Source organism: Geotrypetes seraphini, chromosome 8 (genome assembly GCF_902459505.1).
Source record: "Geotrypetes seraphini chromosome 8, aGeoSer1.1, whole genome shotgun sequence".
In the NCBI taxonomy this organism is placed as follows: domain Eukaryota; kingdom Metazoa; phylum Chordata; class Amphibia; order Gymnophiona; family Dermophiidae; genus Geotrypetes; species Geotrypetes seraphini.
Window position 1 is genome coordinate 48,225,784 of NC_047091.1, and position 24,802 is coordinate 48,250,585.

Genomic DNA, 24,802 nt, shown 5'->3' on the forward strand with positions numbered 1-24,802 from the left:
GTCCTTATTAGGTTGAAGCCATATGATGCAAAAGGAACATTGATGCAAGTGCTGCAATCTCAAATCTTACAAAATTTGCACTGGAGTTCCTTTTTACACCAGGAAGCTTAAATCTAATAAGAGTCATGTGCTTAGTTACAGCAGTGCTTGTTTCTTTACTCACAGCAGTAGCAGCTGATTCAAGGGCACAGAATCCCAGGCACCCCGTTACACCAGTTTTCAAAGAGACATACTTTTGCTTTGAAAATTACTCCCATGGGAAGTTCATACAGATATTATTTCTTTGGCATGCACAACTACTGTAATGCTGACAGTTACCACCCAAGAGAGTTTAGCTTCCAACTGCAAGGCCACAGCCATAGTTAGATGAATTCAAGATATTCCCCCCACTTTCATAGTGGAAGCATATCTGGCTCCTTTCTTTCACCATCCTACCTTTCCCAGCTCTGTTGCAATCATCCTGGATTTCATCTACTTGTAGCAGCTCAGGGTTGCTAGAGAACACGCTAGTGGGATGAAGAACCACTCCAGCTTTGTTTTTTGTGTGAAAAATCTGCAACATCCGAAAAGGTTTCAAATTTATAAACATTCCAAAAATATTAATAGGCTATCTTCCATTATATGGCATTTTCTCTTTTCTTCACGGATCAATATTCCAAAGCATGCATCCGAGATAGCAGCACCTACTATCCAGATAAGTGATCCTGACCAGAATATTCAGCAGCACTATTCAGACAGTGCCTCTAAATATCCATAATGACCACCTCTGCACTATGCAGACAGTGCCAAGGCAGAGTATGGGTGGAGCCAAGGCATCCCAGAACTTATCCAGATAGTAGCAATATTCAGTCTGCTATCTGGATAACTTAGGGGAGAAAGAAAACTGTCCTAGTTATCCAAATAGCAGACTGAATAATGCCACAGTCTAAGTAAGTTCCAGGGCTGATCCAAATATTCAGCACAGACAGTCTAGATCAGTGGTCTCAAACTCATACCCTTTGTAGGGCGACATTTTGGATTTGTAGGCACTTGGAGGGCTGTAGAAAAAATAGTTAATGTCTTATTAAAGAAATGACAATTTTGCATGAGGTAAAACTCTTTATAATTTATAAATCTTCCCCCTCCCCCCCACTGAAGGCCTGCATGTTCCCCCCTTCTTTGCAGCATCCTCCAGTTTCCCCCTGGCCTCCTGGTCCTAGTTTCAGCTAATTAACGCAGCCTGCAGAGAGGATCGCCGGTGCTGCAGCATTCCTTGCAGGCTGCCATCGGCCTCCGCAGCACGTTCCCTCTGCCGCGGTCCCACCCCTCCTCTGATGTCAGGAGCAGGATCGCAGCAGAGGGAACGTGTTGCTGAGGACAATGGCAGCCTGTAGGATCGCTACAACTCCAGCAATCCTCTCTGCAGGCTGCGGTAATTACCTGAAGGTAACAGTGGGAGGCCGGGGGGGAAGCTGGAGGACACTGCAAAGAGCGGGCAGCACTAGTACAGACCGCGGGCTGCAAAGTAGTACCTGGCAGGCTGCATGTGGCCCCCGGGCCACGAGTTTGAGACCACTGGTCTAGATAGTGGTGCTGAATATCTAAATATTTTTTGACCACAATACCTGATTATTGACCAGAGAATTTTTCTATTCTTTTCTTACTCAGGTCTAAGCCTCGGGGCTGCTGGCACCTCTATTCCTTCTGTTTGTTACCCATTCTTAATGGTTAGCTAATAGGAGCTCACATCTCATCATAGAGCAGGAAGTAAACGGCTACCAGTCAAATCTCTCTCAAGGAGAGAATATAAAAAACAAAACAAAAAAACCCGTACTTTCTCGTCCCGCGAGAACTGACAGGCAGCCATTCAGAGTGCAGCGAGGGACCAAGCAAGCACGCAAAAAGCACGTGCCTGCTTCGTGCACCGCTGTGCCACTGCCACTGCTGGAAGAGAGCAGGGGAACCGAAGCAGGAGCGCGGAAAGCGCGCTGGACCACCGGGAGGGGAAAAAAAAGATACCTGGGGTAGGGGGTGCTGCCTGCCTTTGCCTTAGGGCTGGCTGGCTTGGGGTTGGCTGGCTGACTTGGAACTGGCTGGCTGCCCCTACACATGCCTACCATTAGATGTACCCAACACTAGACGTGCCCTGTACCCTGTCCCAGTCTACCACTAGACCACCAGAGGGAGGGATAGGGTACAGGGCACACCATTTGGTTCAGAATATTTTTTTCTTGGTTTTTCCTCCTCTACAAGTGGGTGCATCTTATAGTCAGGTGCGTCTTATGGAGTGAAAAATAAAGTAACTACAATAAAGACATGGACATAACAGACTTGTACGTGAGGGAAGTGGGGAGTACAATAAGTATAGTAAAGAAAACCTGAAAGGTAAGAACAATGAGACGGTAGGAATTTGAAAAATAAAAATAAATAAGCAAAAAGGAAATTAAAAGTATTTTAATTTCTCAAGTCCTGTAACAAAGAAATCAGAGATTTATGCAATGTGTGAGGTCAAAAGATAATCCGGCGAGGATTATGTCTCAAAGGCATCCTTATACAGCCAGCATTTTAATAGTCCTTTAAATTTACTGCTGCGACTGCTGCGCGGCAACAGCCCTGAAGCCCTTTAAATCTCTATGGGTTTCGAGGCCACTAGCGCAGCTTTCTAAAAGAGGCCCTTAGTGATTTTTCTTCCTTAATAAATAATAGGAATAGCTGGGACATCTGTTTTAAAGAAGGGTATCACCTACAGCAGGGATGGGCAACCTGTGGCTCAAGGGCCAAATGCAGCCTGCCATTGGATTTTATATGGCCTGCAAGACTATGGGAGGTTTACCTAGAGAACGTCATTAATTAGAGTTTTGATGATTTCAAATGCTGTAGTTTTGCAAATTTTTTTCAGATTATCCACTCTAGCAGTTTGTTTTTATCGTTTTCAGTTAAATATTTACTAATTTATCTATCACACAGAAGCCCTATAGAATGCTATGTATTTCTAGTTCTGACATTACAGAACTAGAAATTGCAGCCCACCCAGCCTAGTGCTGACTTTCATGTGGCTGTGTATAAAGGTTGCCCACCCCTGACCTACAGAAATGTGTACAAGGTTGAATGCTACATGTCTGATGCAGACTTCAGAGCATGCAGTATGTGTGATACATGCACAGATTTCTGCAGATATTAGCGAGCATAATTTGAATGCTGTACTATCTTTGAAATTATTAAAGAAAATAGAAGGAAAAATCTGGAAATAAAACAATTTTTTTTTTTTTGCCTCCATAGAGCTTCTCACCTTGCTTTTCTTTCCTGCCGCTGCTCTCAAGAACAACTCACCTGCACTATTGAGGCTCAATATACAGAGAAGAAAGCTATGAATGCTCCCACAAAAAATGCCAGGAAACACCCCAAGCCACTCCAATGGAAATTTGAGAGATTACGATCATGTAAAACTAAGCCACTGCTCCCAAAAGATGAGATACAAAACAGATTCCTCTTTCCCTACCTGATCTGAATCCTTACGGCTGGCGTTAAACTCATCAGGGAGAGCAAGCTGGGGGTACAGCCCCCTGCATACTATCAACTTCAGCAGGGTGATGTGCTGTCCAGATGGGTCCCAGGACTCACTAGATGAGGCCTGTAGTTCTTCCACGTTATGGCGCAGCTTAAACTTTATATCCTGTGGGCAGCGAAGGAAAAAAGAGATGTGGATAGTCGGGCGTTACCATGTGAGAAGGATTTCAGCACCAAAGGAAAACAATGCTTTCATAAATTTGGGGCCGGCCCAAGGATATCTGACCACTTATGTAAACCTTCAGCCACAGATCACCCCAGTCCCAAGGGCAGCTCAGTGTCCCATCTCTCTAGGGCTGCCCTGAACACTAAGTGGACCAAGCATCTCCCTAGGGCAGCACTATTTAAGGGTGGCAATCACATGTTTCCTGGAGTCTCTTTAAAAGAGAGTGATAGACACAATACCTCTTGGGCGGGAGGTAGGGAAAGAGAGCTGCTGGAAACCTCAGAAGAGGGGGAAGGAGAGTTATTGGACACCCTGAGAGAAGGGTAAGTGAGGTCCTTGAATCTTGAGACACCCCTTGGTATGGTAGGGGTATGGCTCAAGGTTTGCCCTTCCCATACATTCTCTCTCACTCTGGGATATTAAGATAAACTCTTTGGAATGGTTTATCCTTAGTTCAAGTATATTACGTAGGAGCCCTAGGCAAATCTTCAGCCTTACGCCCCTCCCAATTAACTTCAAAAACTCCTAGACATCCCCATATACTCGGTAGTCATAACAACATCAGTGTTGTCCCTCCCACAACAATCCTGTAAAAATGCAAAATTGGACATCACACATTTAAATATTAAATTTTACTGTGTACATACTTAATGAGGGCAATTTCCAAAGGCCATTTACCTGGGTAAATGGACTATTTGGAAATTTCCATTTTCCCAGAACATAAAAGTGCAAGCTCAGAATTCTTTTATGTGGCTCTCAAGGCTATTACTTTGGTTTGACTGTAGTTGTTCATTCAATTCAATTTTCTATTCCGTTCTCCCAACGGTATATAGTACTCCCCTGAAATTCACGGGGGTTACGTTCCAGGAACCCCTGCGAATTTCAAAAAACCGTGAATACAGTTTTTAGGCAGGGGAGACAGGAGAGGGCAGCCAGAGTGCCGGCAAGTAAAGGAAATCACTCGCTGTATGATCCAACCGCCTCTTCCTGTACTAAAGTCAGGCCTCACCAATCAAGAGCTGCTTTGACATGCAGCTTCTGATTGGTAAGGCCCGACTTTCATACAGGAAGAGGTGGTCTTTAAAAAATTTTTATTTGTGATGGTAAATTACAAATTTTTCCTGATACGGCACGTTCTACTCAACAGTGCCCCAAGGCTTTTCTTCAATTAAAGTCACATGTTCTTTCAGTAGAGGCTACATTTTTTTGTAAAGTTCCCCTATAAAGGTCTGGTCAATTTTTCTGATAAAAATTATATTTTGTTAGATCAAATTCAATTGGAACAACCTTTGCTGGCGAGGGAAGCAAAGGGATAAGTTATTGTGTCCCTTTTTCCTTTCACTCCTTAACTGGGGAGGAAATTTGGTTTAGAATTTGGCACAGAAATTAGAAATGATATATTATTTCCTTTTATTGCTTGATTTGTTTTCCTAGATTTTCTTCTCTTTCTCCATTGATTTGCACTATGATTTTGCCTGTACTTTTTGAATTTATGATGTACTGAAATAAATAAAAAAAAAAATCTCTAGAACTTCAGCGGCACCCAGAGTAATCCTCTTTATAATCAACCAGGCATTACTATAAGGAGAAATTAGGTTCTTACCTGCTAATTTACTTTCTTTTAGCTTCTCCAGACCAGTAGAGGTTAACTTTACGATTGGGTATATATCTAATCATGACCAGCAGGTGGAGACTGAAAACAAAACTTTGGGACAGTATATCCTAGCCCCTCCTCTCTATTTCCCTCAGTCTGCCGAATAGCCAAGCAGAACCAAGAACTGGAAACAACAGAGAGAAAAAACAATACTCCGAAAGGAGTAACCAATAACATACCCAAAAAATGCTGTTGGAAAATGCAGAGGAGAAATTCCCGAAGGAAGAAGGTCCCCACAGCTCGCCAGCTAAGCCAGCCGAGCCACAGCCGCTGTTCTTCAATTCTCCCCGGCCCTAGAAAAATACTAGAACCCGCAGCAAAAACCAAAAACTGCCCGCGCAACAGCCCCAACAACAACAACAACAGACAGGGTGGGGACCTCTACTGGTCTGGAGAAGCGAAAAGAAAGTAAATTAGCAGGTAAGAACCTAATTTCTCCTTCTTTAGCACTCTCCAGACCAGTAGAGGTTAACTTTACGATTGGGACGTACCAAAGCAGTCCCTCTCACGGGCGGGACCCCCGAAGGGCCGATACCAGAACACGCTCACCGAACACCGCGTCCCGACGCGCCTGAACATCTACCCGATAATGCCGAACAAATGAATGCAAGGAGGACCAAACCGCAGCCTTACAAATATCCACCGGAGGCACGAGCGACGACTCAGCCCAAGAAGCCGCCTGACCCCTAGTGGAATGAGCCTTGAGAAACTCCGGAACCGGCTTCTGACTCAGAAGATAAGCGGAAGCGATCGTCTCCTTGATCCAGCGCGCAATAGTAGCCTTAGAAGCGCCAGCCCCCCGACGAGGACCCGCCAGAAGCACAAAGAGATGATCGGAGCTCCGAAAATCCCGGGTCCGCTGCACATAAGCATGGAGGACCCGACCGACATCCAACTTGCGCAGCTGTCGTTGCTCAGAAGAACCCTCCCGACTACCCAAGACCGGGAGGACCACCGATTGATTGACATGAAAAGGAGAAACTACCTTCGGCAGAAAGGAAGGAACAGGCCGCAAAACAACCCGCTCCTTTGAAAACTCCAGGAAGGGAGCCCTACAAGAGAAAGCCTGTAGCTCCGACACCCGTCTAGCGGAAGTAATGGCCACCAAAAAGACCGACTTCAGCGTAAGGTCCTTCAACGAACAGCCATCCAACGGCTCGAAAGGAGGGCGCACTAGAACAGAGAGAACCAGATTGAGATCCCAAGAGGGAATCGAGGGCCTTATGGGAGGCCTGAGCAACTTGGCCGCCCTAAGAAAGCGAATCACATCAGGAATGGCTGACAAACGCTGACCTGTCACCAGCCCCCGAAAAGCCGACAGGGCCGCCAGATGAACCCGAAGAGAAGACCAGGCCAGGCCCCTATCCAGGCCATCCTGCAAAAACTCTAGAATGTTAGGCAGAGAAGCGCGAAAGGAGACCACTCCCCGCGCTCGGCACCATTCCTCAAACAGACGCCAAACCCGTACATAAGCCCGAGAGGTAGAAAGCCTCCGGGACCCCAAAAGTGTAGAGATCACCTTGTCGGAATATCCCTTCTTACTCAGGCGGCCCCTTTCAAGAGCCAAGCCGTAAGACAAAAGGGAGACGGGTCGAACATGGGAATGGGACCCTGCGTCAGAAGATCGCACTCGAGAGGCAGAGGAAGAGGATCCGCCACCAGATGCCTCACCAGATCCGCATACCACGGACGACGAGGCCAATCCGGAGCCACCAAGACCACCAGCCCCGGATGGCGAACAATGCGAAGCAGTACTCTGCCTACTAATGGCCAAGGAGGGAACACATACAACAGCCCCTCCGTTGGCCACGGTTGGACCAGAGCATCCAGACCCTCGGCCAGACCGTCCCTGCGACGACTGAAGAAGCGGGGTACTTTGGCGTTGCCACTTGTAGCCATCAGATCCATCAGGGGCTGCCCCCAAGCACGCACTAGCAACTGAAACGCCTCGGCGCCGAGACACCACTCTCCCGGATCCAAGAAGTGACGACTGAGGAAGTCCGCCTGAACGTTTTCTACCCCGGCAATGTGAGAGGCCGAGAGGTCCAGAAGATGCGACTCCGCCCAAACCATGAGCCGAGCCGCCTCCTGCGCCACCAGAGTGCTCTTGGTGCCCCCCTGACGATTGACATAAGCCACTGCCGTGGCATTGTCCGACAGGACTCTGACCGACTTGCCCAACAAAAGGGAGTGGAAAGCCAACAGCGCCAGCCGGACCGCCCTGGTCTCCAACACGTTGATCGACCAGGAGGCCTCCTCCGTGGACCAGGTTCCCTGAGCAGAGTGACCCAGACACTGGGCCCCCCAACCCAGGAGACTCGCATCCGTAAGGAGCACCGTCCACTGCGGAAGATCCAGACCCACCCCCTGAACTAGGTGAGGGGTCCGGAGCCACCAACGCAGACTGCAGCGCGCCAAGCCTCGCAGGGGAACCGGAACATCCATCCCGTGCCTCTGGGGAGACCACCTCCGGAGCAGAGCATACTGAAGAGGACGCATGTGGGCCCGCGCCCACCTCACCACGTCCAGGGACGCCGCCATCGACCCCAGGACCTGGAGGAAATCTCGCGCCCGAGGACACCGGGACGCCAAAAGCAGGCGAATCTGAGACTGCAATTTGCTCACCCGGGCCTCTGGGAGGAAGACCTTCCCCAAGGAGGTGTCGAACAGCACCCCGAGGTACTCCAGACGCTGAGCCGGAACCAACCGACTCTTGGAAAGGTTGACCACCCAGCCCAGCGACCGGAGAAACTCCACCACCCGAGCCGTAACCCGGTAGCTTTCCTGCAACGACTTGGCCCGAATTAACCAGTCGTCCAGGTAGGGGTGTACCAGAATGCCCTCCGACCGCAAGGCTGCCGCGACGACCACCATCACCTTGGTGAACGTCCGGGGAGCCGTGGCCAGCCCAAAGGGAAGCGCACAGAACTGATAGTGCCGACCCAAGATCGCAAAGCGCAGGAAACGCTGATGAGAGGTCCGAATAGGAACATGCAAGTAGGCCTCCGTCAGATCGAGAGAAGTGAGAAACTCCCCCGGCTGAACCGCCAGAATGACCGACCGCAGCGTTTCCATACGGAAAGAGGGAACCTTGAGAGCCCTGTTGACCCCTTTCAAATCGAGGATGGGCCGAAAAGTCCCCTCCTTCTTGGGCACCACAAAGTAAATGGAGTACCTGCCCGTGCCCCACTCCGGGGGGGGCACCGGAACTACTGCCCTGAGATCTAGCAAGCGCTGAAGGGTCTGGCGAAAAGCCTGCTTCTTCCCCGGAGTCTGACACGGAGAAGCGAGGAAAAAATCCGGCAGAGAGCGGGCGAACTCCAGGGCATAACCGTCCCGCACCACCTCCAGGACCCACTGATCGGACGTGATCTCGGCCCATTTGGGAAAAAAGTCGCGCAGCCGGGCCCCCACCGGAACCAAGGGGGGCGCCGGCAAGGCGTCATTGTGCAGGACGGGAAGCGGGGGAACCGGCGGAGGGGTTCCCTGCCCCCCGACGGGCCCCCCGAAAGGGCTGCATGCGCTGGAAGAACCGACCCCGGGAAAACCCCGGAGACTGGAAAGAAGCAGCCCCACGCCCAGGGCGATACTTGCGAAATTCCCGCAAACGCCCCCGGGCCGCACCCCCCCGAGACGCCGGGCGGGCACGGTCCTCCGGCAAACGGGGAACTTTCGAGTCCGACAGAGTCTGAATTAACTTATCCAAGTCCTCTCCAAATAAAAACGACCCCCGAAAGGGAAATTTAGTAAGCTTAGCTTTGGACGCAGCATCCGCCGCCCAAGCGCGCAGCCACAACACACGCCTTGCGGCCACGCCAAAAGCCATGGACTTAGCCGAGATCCGCACCAAGTCATACAGAGCATCCGAGAGGAATGAGGCAGCCATCTCAATCTTTGCTACCTCCTGATCCACCAGAGACCAGTCGTCAGACTCTCGATCCAAGACCCGCTCCGCCCACCGAAACACGGCGCGAGCGACCAGTCCCCCACAAATAGCCGCCTGGACCCCAAAAGCAGAGACTTGAAAATTTTGCTTAAGGATGTTCTCCAATTTGCGCTCCTCAGAGTCCCGCAAGGCAGAACCGCCCTCAACAGGCACGGTATGCCGCTTGGAAATAGCCGAGACCACCGCATCCACGACTGGCGAAGCTAACGTAGCCCGATCCCCTTCAGGAATGGGATACAGGCGAGCCATGCTGCGCGCCAGCCGAAACGGCGTCTCCGGCGTTTTCCACTGCTCAAGAATAATATCCCGAATATCCTGATGCATAGGAAAAGAGCGGGAAACGGAACGGATCCCTCGTAACAGAGGGTCCCCCACACGCGGAGTCTCCGGCGGCGCGTCCTCAAAACGCAAAGCCGAAGAAACCTGTTGAATAAGGTCAGGCAGCTCATCTCTCTGAAAAAGGCGCACCACGGACGCCTCGTCACTGGAGAACGGGAAACCCGACAACCCGCCGCCAGCTTCCGTCCCCTCCAGAGGGTCCTGGAATTCCTCAGAAGGGTCCAGGTCCTCCTCCATACCGACACGTTCCTCCGACCACAAATCCTCGTCCCACGACACCCGCGGACGCTTGGACAAGAGAGGCGGCGGAGGGGACGTCACGTCAGACGAGAGAGGCAAAGCCGCAGGGAGCGCGGAGGAAACCCCACCCCCCGAGACCCCCTGGGCGCAACCGGGACCCCCAGCCGCCTGAAAATAGGCTTTGCATAATGAAAAGAAAAAATCAGGGGAAAAACCCCCCGAGGGTCCCAAGGGACTCCCTGCCACAGCAGGGGACCCAGCAGAAACCTGCCCCTGCTTAGACAAAACAGGGGGAAGGTCACCTGAGGTGGAAGACAAAATGGAGGGGCCAGACAGAGAAGATGGCGTCTTTCCCGCCAAAACAGCTCCCTCCACAGCCTGAAGCGGCTGAGAGACCTGAATAGTCTCAGCCGCTAAAACAGGCAAGCCGGCATCAGCTGTCAAAATATCAGCTGAGAGGGAATCCTCTAAAACCCGACCGACGGCGGCTCGGGGAATCCCTCCGTGGGCGGACGGAGAAGACCGGGCTTCTCCACCGTTCCCTGCCGACTCGCGAGGCACCATCGGCGGGGAGCTCTGGGCGCCTGCAGCCGCTGCCGACGGAGCTCCTCCACCGCACCGGCCTGAACACCGCTTGCACAGGCCGGCCGCGAGTGCCTCGCGTCTGGAGCACAATGAGCACTTTTTCCCTTTAGAAGTGCTCATTGCTCCATACGCGACCTAGCTGTAAAAAAGTGCCGGTTAGTTGAAAAAATACAGTAAAATACAGTTTTCTTAAAGGGATACAACCCTCCAGACCAGCACTACCTCAGGATTTTTTTTTTTTTTTTTTTTACAGAACAGACTCCACAGGCTCTCGAAGCAATATGCCTTGCTTGATTTAGGGGGCAAGGCTTACTGCTGAGGCTCCTCTAAAAAAATATGGGGAGGTGGAGGAAGTGGGGGGAGGGACCCTGCTCGTGACCCGCCGGGTTTGACACCCCCGAGGTCGGACGAACCCCCAAACAGAGTCCGTCCAAGCTCCGTCCGGCTAAAAACAGGGACAATAAACCTCTAAACAAATTCCAACAGCCCTACCAAGGGAGATGGGTACAGATCACTCAACACCTGCTGGAGACTGAAAGAAGACTGAGGGAAATAGAGAGGAGGGGCTAGGATATACTGTCCCAAAGTTTTGTTTTCAGTCTCCACCTGCTGGTCATGATTAGATATATACCCAATCGTAAAGTTAACCTCTACTGGTCTGGAGAGTGCTAAAGAAAAGAGGTTTTATTAGACCTGAATGGTACTGGTCTTAGGAACAAGACGGGTAAAGGAGATGGGACTTTGTGTGTGGTTACAATGACAGCGGTTTACATATTTTAGATAGGTATTTATTTTGTACCTGGTGCAAAAGTGTTAAGTAACATTCCCCGGAGTCACAAGAAGCTGAAGTGGGGACTGAACTAACAACCTCAGGGTGCTGAGGCAACTGCTCTAACTACTAGGCCACTTCTCCACTATTCATTATTATGACTTAAGACCTATCTACTGTAGTATAATGATCCCTTCTGTGAAATAAACTCAGTTCTCATTCCCCCAAAATATGAATATGATATATGAAATATGAATATCTTATGGTCATGTGCTCAGTTCTAATCTCTGCGGAATTACAATTCATCTGCACCTGAATATCCACACTGTTGGCTTTTCCCACCCCCGACACCTCAGCAGCTCCTCCTTCGTCACTGGATGAACCCACAGTATCTTCATCCTGCAGCTTCAGGACTTTGCGCTTGCGACCCTTTGTCTCCTCGTGCTGGCGCTTCAGCTGGTACAACTGTTTCCGTTCCCTACGTGCCTTCTGCCGACTATAGCTATCACTGGGACCAGAGACTGGGTCTTCCAGCAGGCCATGGTCTTTCAGTAGCTCCTGCCAAGATAAGATTTTTTATTTGCATGCTACTGTTATCTACGTACACTTTACAGTCATCAGATATACTACTACTAGTACTATTTATTATTTCTATAGCGCTACCAGACACATGCAGCCCTCTATATCAAACACACAAGAGACAAAAATGGACAAAAATTGGACAAAAATGGTGAATTGATATGTGCTGCTCATGTAGGGAGCTATAAAAGCAGAAGAGGTAGAGAGGGAAGGGGCTACAGAGGGAATGACAGATGTGGTGCTTTGCAAATTGGTAGGGTTAAGACCTAAATGCAGTTTCGAAAAAGTGGGCCTTCAGCTTAGATCTGAATACCACCACAGATGGAACCCGACATAACGAGTCAGGCAGGTTGTTCCAGGCATATGGCGCAGCAAGGCAGAAGGATTGGCATCAGGAGTTGGCCATAGAGGAGAAGGGGACATACCTGACGGAGTTCCTGGGGCGGAGTGTAGAGAGAGATAAGAGAGGAGAGAGACTGAGGAGCCGCAGAGTGAATGCACTTGTAGTTCAGTAAGAATAGTTTGAACTGTTTGTGGAAGCGGACAGGGAGCCAAATGAAGCGACCTGAGGAGGGGGGGGGTTAAAGTGAGCATAATGACCTTGCCAGAATACACAACTCTCTCTCTCTACCTGCTGATGTTTCTTGGTACTGAGCATCAAGGTAAACAAGAACCTAAGAAAAGCAATGTTCAGTCACACCATCGAACCCAGCATCCTGCTTCCAACAGTAGCCAGAGCATGTCACAAGCATCCAGCAGACCCCCAAAAGTAGATGCATTTCCTATTGCTCATTTCCAGGGTTAAACAATGGCTTTCCCCAAGTCTAGCTAGATAATGGACTTTTCATTCAGAAACTCATCCAAACTTCTTTTTAACTCCATTATGTTCATCACCTTGATCACATCCTCTAGTAAGAGAACAATGCTATTCAGCTTTATGGAGAAGAAATAACTCAATTATAGATCTGCAAATCAAATAGTATACTGCACATAAAATCAGTGGATATGATTCATTACGCTAACTAGAATCAGTTTTGTGACCAGAACCTATGGAACTAGAGTCTCCTCATCACCATCACATTTTAAAATTTGTTTAGAGGGGACATCTTTTATTCAAAATGGACTAATGTTATTACTTGGAAACTTGGACAAAATTAGAACTAAAACACAGAGAAAGAAAGTGAACCATCTTGGGGTCAGAGACAGAGTGGGTGGCAGGAGCAAGACTAGAACCAAGAGTCGACTTTGAGAAACAATTTACAAAAGACAAGTTATAGTTCAGTGCAGCAAAAGCCTGTGCACTTTTCAATCCCTGCCCACTAACCTTGAATTGGCGCCTCAGATTTGCCATCTCATATAGCCGTTGCTCCTCCAGTCCCCGTCTCCGGCTCCACTTCCTGGAGTTGGCACTCTTGCTGGATTTAATCTGTGACAAAATATAAATGGATCCATAAACTTACTCTCAGAATAGATGAAAATTGACTTGTCCATAGGAGGGCGACGAAAATGATAGGAGGCTTGCGCCAGAAGACGTATGAGGAGAGACTGGAAGCCCTGAATATGTATACCCTAGAGGAAAGGAAAGACAGGGGAGATATGATTCAGACGTTCAAATACTTGAAGGGTATTAACGTAGAACAAAATCTTTTTCAGACAAAGGAAAATGGTAAAACCAGAGGACATAATTTGAGGTTGAGGGATGGTAGATTCAAGAGCAATGTTAGGAAATTCTACTTTACGGAGAGGGTGGTGGATGCCTGGAATGCGCTCCCGAGAGAGGTGGTGGAGAGTAAAACTGTGACTGAGTTCAAAGAAGCGTGGGATGAACACAAAGGGTCTAGAATCAGAAAATAAGATTAAACTAAGGCCAGTACTGGGCAGACTTGCACGGTTTGTGTCTGTATATGGCCGTTTGGTGGAGGATGGGCTGGGGAGGGCTTCAATGGCTGGGAGGGTTTAGATGGGCTGGAGTAAGTCTTAACAGAGATTTCGGCAGTTGGAACCCAAGAAATAGCTAAGAAGAAAAAATTAAAAAATTTAAATTGAATCAGGTAGGGCAGACTGGATGGACCATTCGGGTCTTTATCTGCCGTCATCTACTATGTTACTATATTACATTTTTATTCCATGCAGTCAGTATACACAACCATGAGGGACGGTCCAGGGAAGGATGGAGATGATAAGTATGTAAGGTAGGGTCTCTCACCTGAACCCATTCATTGAAGACATTGAGCAATGTGAAAGGGTCTCCATGCTCACTTTCCAGTGGCTTCCTAGCAGTGCTGCAGTCAGGGTCATTCTGAGCCCTGCGAAGGAATGGTGACTGAACACTCAGACCTGCAGCAATAGTAAGGATCGGCTCCACCAAACCGAAGAGGGATCCAAGTATCAGTATTTTCCCTAGAGAGAGAAAAAGACATGGCAAAAGACAGAGGAAGAGAAACCCTGAATTAACTGTGTAGTAGTGGCTCCCAAATTGGGTTCATCAAGACAGGCCTCATTATTAGGGTATCCAAGAGTCATATTTTCATACAGTTACTGGAAAGGTTAGGCTATATCACTATGGTTGCCCTGAAAAGTAGATCTATTCTGGGAATGCCATAATTCGGCGTCTGGAATCATTGGCCTAGATGAAGTAGCAGCTTAGTTTTGGGAAAATATCTCTTAAATTTGTTTTATTTTTAATTTTTTATCTTCTTTTATTATTCCTATTTTCTATCTCTTTGATTCTGGAAATGTATTATATGTTGTTATTACATATTTTTAGTTTATCAGGTACTTTAGCTAGATTGTGAGCCTTCGGGACAGATAGGGTAGTTTTTCTTAAGTACCTAATTTCATTTTAGTTTGATACATTATAAACCGCTTAGGTCAGTAAAATTCAGGAGCGGTATATCAAATCTTAAATAAACATAAACAAACATCAGAGTCCTAGGACCACTATCTGGAACAGTCTACCTGCATATCTGCAACAACTCCCTACACACTGCCTTTTCAGGAAAAGATTAAAGACATATCTCTTTTCCTAGTAGACTCAACTCTTTCCATCCTCTTCATCCTGTAGACTGCCACCCTAAAACTAACCTGGCAATGTTAAACTCACTTATCTCTAACACTATATCACAAATGTAACTCATCTTGTTGTAAGTCACAATGATTCCCTGTTGAAAATTGTGGGATATAAGAAATTGTATAGTATTGTGTAACCATATTTTCTGAGTACATATGACTGCAGCAAAACCACTCATTTGAAACTTCATCCGAAATCCTTGTTCTCTCACCTATCACAACATCAACTGGGAGTTTCGCCAGCAAGCTTCCGATGGATGTGAGGTGCTCTGCACTATCCAGAGCGCCCTGATCCTTCAAATATAGAATGGCTGTCTCAAGGCTAGATGTCAGGGGACTCTCGATGAAGGGGAAAGTGCGAGGATCTCCCAAATTCATGCTCTTCATCTGACCCCAGGAGAGAGAGAGATAGGAGAAGTACATCACCATATGAGTGATGGAGGTCTTTTGGTTTGCAAACCAAATCTGTAGCCCTACATCAGATCTGACCCTCCAGACCTTGTGTGCTAGCACATACTTTCCCTTCATCTAAATTAAAAATCAGAACCAGCACCTCAACTGCACAGACATTTACAGTATTCCCCCGCAAATTCAAGGTTCATGAATCGCTGACTCACTAATCCGCGGTATTCTTCTGTCTCTTCCTGTACTAAATTCAGGCTACACCAAACAGGAGCTGTGTGTCAAAACAGCTCCTGATTGGTGTAGCCTGACTTTAATAATAGGAAGAGGTGGTTGGAGCATACCACGAGTGATTTTGCATCCGCCGCTGCCCCAGCTGCCCTCTCCTGCTTCAAGCGATTTTGCACCCACCGGCGCCTCAGTGGCCTCTCCTGCCTTTTAACCGTATTTGCGGTTTTTTCAAAATTTGCTGCAAATTTCGGGGGAGTACTGTACTAACATTTCACACATACTAAAAAAACAATCCATTTATTTTATTGAGTAACACATTCAGAGGGAATCCCACACAGGACAATTCTCCTCTAAGATTTAGTTTCTCATGCCTCACCTGCAGCACCAAAGCATCCAAGGCAACCCTCTGAATCTCGGGCACAGGATATGGAGCAAAGGCATCATAGTCAGATTCAGCATATAGCCGATAGCAGACGCCAGGTCCTGTGCGGCCTGCTCGGCCCTTACGCTGTTCTGCACTTGCCCGGCTGATCCAAAACTCCTGAAGGCGCTGCATCTTGGCTTTGGGGTCAAAACTCATTTCTTTCACTTTACCTTACATAAAAAACCCAAATATAATTGCATTACATTATGGTATTTATCAATCTAAGTAATGAGGCCCTCTGGATGGGGTACAACAAACATAATACAATCTTACAAAACATACAAAAAACATCAATAGGATATCACAAATAAAACAATTACAAATGACAATAACGTACCATAAAAATACATGTGCGTTAAAGTTATAGAAAAACAAATAACATTTTACCCATTTAACTCTATGTATGTATGTTCCAGGCTTTCATTTTTGTAAGTTGTGGCACTATTTCTTACATCAATTAACGAATCATCTAAAGATGACAATGCTCATGAATCCCCAGACCGTTACATCTCAGAAATGCATTCACTTGTATTCATAAGCTCATATGCTACGAATGTGTACAGAATCCAGCTTTCATAATCTTAAGTATTTTCGTTTTTGTTCACATTCTTATTTTTTTTTTGTTTTATATACACACACACAGCAGCAGCAGTTTTACTAAAATCCACAAGCTTCCTTCAAATACACATTTACACCAGGTACAGTGCAGCCAGATACTGCAAGCTATTCCTACACACTGCCCCTAATAGAACAAGATCAGTAAAGGCAGTAGGAATACAAGCTTTACACATATACTGCCCAATCACACAATTGTTAAAATTGACCTATCTTTAATTGAAGTCCTCACTCCACCTGTCTTATCACTAACTGGACCACCGCCAGTTAAAAAAGGTACTTGGGGGGTGGGGGAGGGGACGGTGTATTCGCTCCATAAGGTCCCGCGAGTCTCACAAGAACTGGCGGCAGCCATTCTGCTAGTGACGCAGGACCGCACGGGAGCTCAAGAAGCTCGCTTTTGCGTGCCTGTGCGCTGCGAGCCCCGATTGGCGAGTCGAAGGAGTTGCGCAGGGCAGGAGTGCGGTCCTGACCATACACCGCTGGACCACCAGGGATAACTAAAAAATACCGGGGGGGAGGGGAGGGGGTTAGTAGAAAAGGTATGCGGGGGGAGGGGGGTAAAAAAAATGATTTGCATCAGCCGGGCCGGGACAGGAGGGATCTCTCCTATCCCAGCTTATTAGAGGCCTGCATCAAGTTGGGAAGGGGGGTCGGATGATGACCCGAATATAGGACGAGACCCCCCATTTTTGGGCCATTTTTTTGGCCCAAAAATCTCATCCTATATTCGAGTATATATAGTAAATTATGATTTAATAATGTATGCACGTCTGTGCTCCACCCAAACTCTGCCCAGGTGAACAGCCACCTGGAAAGTATATACAATTGCATCTTGGTCCAGACTTACAGACTGGCGTGTAACTGAAAAATGGTCATTTGCATAATTTCTCCCCCCCCCCCCATGTGCTTACCAGAGTCTAGCACGAACCTCACTCCATCTATAGTGACTGAAGTTTCAGCAATGTTTGTGGAAACAATGCATTTTCGAACACCAGGTGGGACCATATCAAATATCTGCAGATCAGAAAGAAAGATGGACATGAAGATCTGAAGAAGCAGAGGGAGAGACTATGCAGAAAATAAAATTGCAAATTCTCTTGTCTCTTGCAGCTTTTAATGAATTCAGTTGCTAGATTGGTAATAGGCATTCCTAGGATTTCCCATATCACTACAGTTCTAAAATCTTTACACTGGCTACCTATTCACCAGCGGATATGTTACAAAGTACTGTCAGTTGTTCACCAAACATTGTATTCCTCTCCTCCCACTTGTTTTCATAACTTGTGGGAAGTTTATCAACCCGCAAGAAGGTTGAAATCTGCTGGAGGAATGTTACTAACTAATTTAAAGGAAGATAGTATTCGTTCTAGGATTCAAGGGCAAGTTGGATGCACACCTTCTTGCAAAACACATTGAGGGATATGGTTAAATAAGGTCTTCAACATGGATTGGCCTCCGCGTGTGCGGACCTGGGGTCTGATCCGGTGAAGGCATTTCTTATGTTCTTATGTTATGTGAAATCTAAAATATCTATCTTTTCCACTGCTGGTAAAAACCTCTGGAATTCCATCCCGGAAACAAAGAGATTATGCAAAGATCATATGTCATTGAAGAAATTACTAAAAGCACAACTATTCGTAGACGCCTTTTTCTAAACTCAGTGGCCTTTGCTTTTTCTAGATTTCAGTAAATTTTGGTATTAAGGGGAAATTGGAACAATTAAGTTGATTCAATTGTACTATTTTATGATGTTTGGTCTGTGTTTATAATTTGTGTATGTATGATCTTTGTACACAGCTTAGATTTAAGCGGTTTATAAATTTTGAAAATAAATAAATAAATTTCAGTCACCATATAGTCGTTCAGGACCAGGACTGCTTCAATACCCCCTCCCACTTCATTAATATACCTTGTCCTTGTTTATTTTTGTTACATAGAGTGTTTTGGACCCCTGTAAGTTTGCAAAAATTAGATAGTTCTAAGTCCAATAGATGCTGGCATTGTAATCTGGAGCCTGGGACATTAGATCATTTACTTTATTATTGTCCCTATATTAAGATATTTTGGAATTCAATATGGCCTCAAATAAACGTATTATTGGAAAATCATGTGGCACTCTCTTATGACACAGTGCTATTTGGCATGATGAGGAGGAAAAAAAAGTCAAATATCATCAGAGAATAATAAGCTTTTATTAGCCATGCAACATATAACCAACAATTGGAAGAATCACAGAAACCTTAGTTATACATTTTGGTGGAATACATTATGTCATATATTTAAAATGGAACGAGCAATTGCAATACAAAGAGGGACTTATACTAAATTTATAAAAATATGGGGGCCATTGGCAAAATATTGTAGTGAATAGTCATCACTTCTTCTCTTCTTCTTTTGGCCCACCAAAGGGGGGAGGGTGTTGGGAACAATCTTACATAATATGTTATAATATGTTCTATAATATGTGTATATTCTGATTGAAAATAAGATGAAGGTTGGGAGGTAGGGGGGGTTAAATGTATCATTAGATTTTTATGTAGTAGATATCAAAGCGCTATTGTGTAATAACTTGTTGAATTATATTATTTTGTGCACTTGTTGCCAAAATTTGAAAATGAATAAAGAATTATTGAAAAAATATATATATACCTTGTCCTGTTCAGCCACAGAAAGTGTGCTATGCAGTGGCAAAGCGATCCACCGCTTGGTGTGAGTAGCATAGGTCTGCGCTGCTTCTAGCACTGCTGTGATTTCTGCCACTCCGCTGAGGAAGATAAGCAGGTCGCCACGCTCCTCCGGTGGGTAACGGTGATCAATGGCTTGCATGACCCGTAGATAAGGCCTTACATCCAGCTTCTCCAACTTCGAATTCATCTCTTCCTGGGGGATCGGCTGAAAAATCACCTAATGATACACAACAACCAAATCACATTCTTCTGTGTGATTTACAGCAAGCCCTCTGTCACTGTATCTAAGTTCAAGTGATTCCGCTCTTAATAGGATAAAATGAAATATATTAAACAAACTGTTCTCTCTCTCCTATTTGGGAGCTTTCATGTGATCCTGCCAGACCATACAGCCTGAGGTGATAGCATATTTCCAGTTAATAACTTTACTTCGTGATTTAACATCGTATATACAAAATATCTGATATAATTAGGACTTCTGATTTTAGAATTTAACTGCTATAAACACCTCTCATTCAAAAAACTAAGAAGTGTAGCCTAATGGTTAGTGCAGTGAGCTTAGATCAATGGTCTCAAACCCGCGGCCCGGGGGCCACATGCGGCCCGCCAGGTACTATTTTGAGGCCCTCGGTATGTTTATCATAATCACAAAAGTAAAATAAAATAGTTTCTTGATCATATGTCTTTTTAGCTATAAATGACAATATTATTATTAAGACTTAGCCAAAAGGAAAGATTTATCAACTATAAAGAGTTTTACCTCATGTAAAATTATCATTTCTTTAATAAGACATTAACTATTTTTTTTTCTGAGGCCCTCCATGGACCTACAAATCCAAAATGTGGCCCTGCAAAGGGTTTGAGTTTGAGACCACTGGCTTAGATCCCGGGGAACTGGGTTCAGATTCCCACTGCAGCTTCTTGTGACCCTGGGCAAGTCACTTCTTAACCCTCCATTTCCCCAGGTAAAAACACCACCTTAGATTGTGAGTCCATTAGGAATAGAGAAAGCACCTGCATATAATGTGTACAACACTGTGTATATCTAGTAGCGCTATAGAATTAATAAGTAGGAGCAAGCTACGATAAAAATAAGCCTTAGCATGCCTTTACCCGGGTCTTTCCAACACACTAAGGTCATTTTTACTGCAACTGTAAAACCCCCAATTTTCTATTTTTATTTCCATAAATGGACGTGTTAATGCTGGAATCAGTGCACAGTGGTGGTAAGGGCTTGTCATGCCACTGAGACTTGCATGCATCTGAGAAACTGAAAGCTATGCCATTGGTAGTTTCTAAGGTCATGCAAAGGGCTCCTTTTACTAAGCCAAGGAATAGCGCGTACTACATTGCTACACGCGCTAGACCTTAACGCCAGCATCGAGCTGGCGTTAGTTCTAGAAGCGTAGCACGCGGTAATTTCCTGCGTGCACTAAAAACACTAGCGCACCTTAGTAAAAGGAGCCAAAAGCACATTTTATAAACTTTGACATATATTCTATTTGTAATTTACTCAATGTATTAATTCATTCGTTAGTAATTCAGTCGTTTGGATTATTGTAATTCTCTTTATCAAGGTATTAAGATTAAGGATTGCAAATGTCAACTTGTTCACAATACTATCAAACTTATTACTGGTCATTATAAATTTGATCATGTAACTCCTTTATTAAAAGCCGCTCACTGATTGCCTGTTTCTCATAGAATAATTTATAAAATTCTACTTTTGGGTTTTAAAATTCGGGCTGCAGAAACTCCTTTATACTTAAGCAGACATCTGACACCTTTATTATCCACCCCGAACCTTAAGATCTATTAATGAAAATCATCTATTTGTTCCTTCTTTCCGACTAATTATATCCGATACTTATCGTTGTTATATTTTCTGTGTACAAGGGCCTGAACTTTGAAACCTTTTGCCAATTCATTTAAGACTTTAAAAATCTCTGTCACATATATACAAAATGGAACTCACAGTCCCTCTGAGAGCCAACCGCCCGACATAGTTTTGTATCATCCGCAAACTTGATTATATTACAAGTTGTTTCCTCTTCCAGGTCATTTATAAAAATATTAAACAAAATGGGACCAAGAACCGAGCCCTGGGGCACGCCGCTGGTCACCATTCCGAGAATTTCCCATTTATGGTTACCGTCTGCGTTCTGTTCTCTAACCAATTTCCGATCCATCCGTGCACTTCTGCTTTTGACAGTAGACCATGAGATTTTATTAAATTGCCTGGATTCAACTGGAATCTCAGGAAACGTGTGGAAATTAATTTTTTTATTTTATTTCTTCCATTTGTGCGTCGCACACCTATACAAGCTCTAGGCGACATTACAGAGGAAAGGGTTAGAAGAGGGTAGGGAGGACTATGGAGGGCAGGAAGGAGTGGAGAGGAGAGAAGCATGTCAAATATTTCATAGAAATTGCTAACTTTACAGATAGGAGTACCATGTATGTAAATGATCTCGAAATGAATTAAAGGAATATGTTAAAAGGAATAGAAGGGAGGAACCATTAAACAATAGAATTCAGTTAATAAAATAAAAACAATAGGGGTAAAACCAATGGAATAAAAATTGAAAACCAAAATCAAATAAGTCTGGCAGAAGTCCAATTTCCTGAAGCAGCTCTGTTGCCTCAGCATATTTTAAATACTCCCAACGGCAAAAGTCCAGACGGGACAGATATCAGCTCGGGCTTTCCAGCTGCTGCAGCCCCGACTCATCGCTTTCAGGCAGAAGATACACAGAGATAGAACAATCCAGTGCCGGGCCGCATTGCTCTCAGTGGGCGGCGGATGCTCATGGGCAGTTTCCAAAGAATACAGCACTCTGCCTCCATCGGACAACCGGGAGGAGGAGTCCACAGCACGGTCCTATGCCACGGATCCGGAGACACCACCAGCTCCTCCCCAATGAGAGAGCAGACACCGCTCAATCCTAGGCAACAACCAGCAGTGATCTACCATGCCTCCACCGGTCCCGCCTCCAGCAACTCCCCGCAGCGATCTCCAGTCACTTGTTCACAATACTATCAAACTTATTACTGGTCATTATAAATTTGATCATGTAACTCCTTTATTAAAAGCCGCTCACTGATTGCCTGTTTCTCATAGAATAATTTATAAAATTCTACTTTTGGGTTTTAAAATTCGGGCTGCAGAAACTCCTTTATACTTAAGCAGACATCTGACACCTTTATTATCCACCCCGAACCTTAAGATCTATTAATGAAAATCATCTATTTGTTCCTTCTTTCCGACTAATTATATCCGATACTTATCGTTGTTATATTTTCTGTGTACAAGGGCCTGAACTTTGAAACCTTTTGCCAATTCATTTAAGACTTTAAAAATCTCTGTCACATATATACAAAATGGAACTCACAATAGCAACGCAAAAAGGTTATATTAGTAAATTTCAGAAAATCTGGGGACCATTAACAGACTTTTGTAATGAATGATTAACTTTTCCCATGATAAGATATTTGATTAGGGGGGAAAAGGGGTGGGTATTACTTGTTGTTATTTATAATACATGAGTATTTGAATAGTTTTCACAGTAAGGATGATTTTATGTATTATTGAATAGGGAGGGAGGGGTGAGGGATTATTATATTCAATAAGAATGATATAAATTTTAGATTTCTTACATAATATTTAAAATTTTATAAAATATTAATTTGTAATGAAATGTTTAACTTTACAAAACTCTCCAACAGAGTAGAAACTGTTGAGGAATGCAAAGAATTACAGAGCGACCTGAACAAACTGTGTGAATGGGCAAAAAGATGGCAGATGAGCTTCAACGTGGAGAAATGTAAGGTTTTGCACATGGGGAAAGGGAACCCCATGTACAGCTATACGATGGGAGGAAGGGTGCTGGGGAAAAGCACCCTAGAAAAAGACCTGGGGGTATTGGTGGATACAACAATGAAGCCAGCGGCGCAATGTACAGCGGCCTCAAAGAAAGCGAACAGAATGCTGGGCATTATCAAAAAAGGTATCACTACCAGAACGAAGGAAGTTATCCTGCCATTGTATCGAGCAATGGTGCGACCACATCTGGAATACTGTGTCCAATACTGGTCACCGTACCTTAAGAAAGACATGGCGATGCTTGAGAGGGTCCAGAGGAGAGCAACTAGGATGATAAAAGGAATGGAGAACCTTTCATATTCCGAAAGGTTAGACAAACTGGGACTCTTTACCCTGGAAAAGCGGAGACTGAGAGGAGACATGATACAGACGTATAAAATCATGAAAGGCATAGAGAAGGTGGAGAGGGGCAGATTCTTCAGACTAGCAGGGACAAGAGGTCATTCAGAAAAACTGAGAGGGGACAGATTCAAAACGAATGCAAGGAAGTTTTTCTTCACTCAGAGGGTGGTGGACACCTGGAACACGCTTCCAAATGAGGTAATAGGACAGAGTACAATACTGGGTTTCAAAATGGGGCTGGATGACTTCCTGGAAGCGAAGGGGATTACAGGGTATAGATAGAAGGTTACTCTACAGGTCATAAGCGAAAAGCATATGACAGTTTTAGGGTATGAGCACTATCAGGTCTTGGACCTGAGGGGCCGACATGTGAGTGGACTGCCGGGCACGATGGTCCTCCGGTCTGACCCGACAGGAGCATTTCTTATGTTCTTATGTTCTTACGCTTATATGAGAGTTAATCAAGTGTGTATCTTTAAGTTCATATGAGATTAATTGATGCACTTGTTGTAACATACAAAAATGAATAAAGAATTTAAAAACAAAAAATCTCTGTCACAATTTACAAAGAATCTTTCACTTTGAAATCCCAATTTTTTTTTAATGGATTGATTCTTTATTGAAAGAAGTGTTTGTTTATGAAGGAAATAGGTCAAATCCTGGTTACTCCTATTGTAAAAAAAATCCTAAAGAGTCCATTACCTGTAATTCAAACTTTAGACCTATTGCCACTATCCCGCTATTTATAAAGCTTATGGAAGGATTACTAAATGTTGAATTAGTAAATTATCTGCCTAAATTTGAAGTCCTCCATAGTTTTCAATCAAGTTTCCATTCAGGATTTAGTACAGAAACTGTATTGGCCTCATTGATTGATCACCTTCATGGCCTATTTAGTTTGGGGACCAGTGCATTGACTCTTTCATTACATTACATTAGTGATTTCTATTCCGCCATTACCTTGCGGTTCAAGGCGGATTACATATTAAGTTATCTGGACATTTCCAGAGGTAATACAGAGTGGAACAGGTTTCTACAGGGGATTGAGATGATTCTTGTAGTGTTAGTATGTCTTTAAGAATTTCTTGAATAACATGGTTTTTATTTCTTTTCTGAAAGTTTTGTAGTCTGGGGTCGTGATCCGTAAATTGGAGAGTTGGTAGTCTAGTTTTGCTGCTTGTGTGGCTAGAAGGCCATCGAACAGTTTTTTTCGTTTGACATCTCTGAAAGGAGGGTGCGTGAATGGTGTGTAGGTTCTCCTATGTCTGGTAGGGGTAGTTTGGATTAGGCGGTTGTTCAAATAGGCTGGGCTGTCTCCATTA

General features: G+C 45.2%; 1 protein-coding gene across 3 annotated transcripts in view; it reads right to left on the minus strand.

The window, feature by feature from the left end:
* DHX34 (DExH-box helicase 34) overlaps positions 1-24,802 on the minus strand; it is a 160,391-nt gene that overhangs the window by 63,380 nt on the left and 72,209 nt on the right. For all 3 annotated transcript variants that reach the window (XM_033954496.1, XM_033954497.1, XM_033954498.1), the window contains 9 exons: positions 19,218-19,472; positions 17,480-17,582; positions 15,903-16,120; positions 15,106-15,280; positions 14,031-14,224; positions 13,149-13,250; positions 11,558-11,803; positions 3,479-3,652; positions 436-553 (listed from right to left, as the gene is read on the minus strand). In XM_033954496.1, coding sequence (XP_033810387.1) covers positions 436-553; positions 3,479-3,652; positions 11,558-11,803; positions 13,149-13,250; positions 14,031-14,224; positions 15,106-15,280; positions 15,903-16,120; positions 17,480-17,582; positions 19,218-19,472 — 1,585 coding nt within the window. The remainder of the gene's footprint in view (positions 1-435; positions 554-3,478; positions 3,653-11,557; positions 11,804-13,148; positions 13,251-14,030; positions 14,225-15,105; positions 15,281-15,902; positions 16,121-17,479; positions 17,583-19,217; positions 19,473-24,802) is intronic.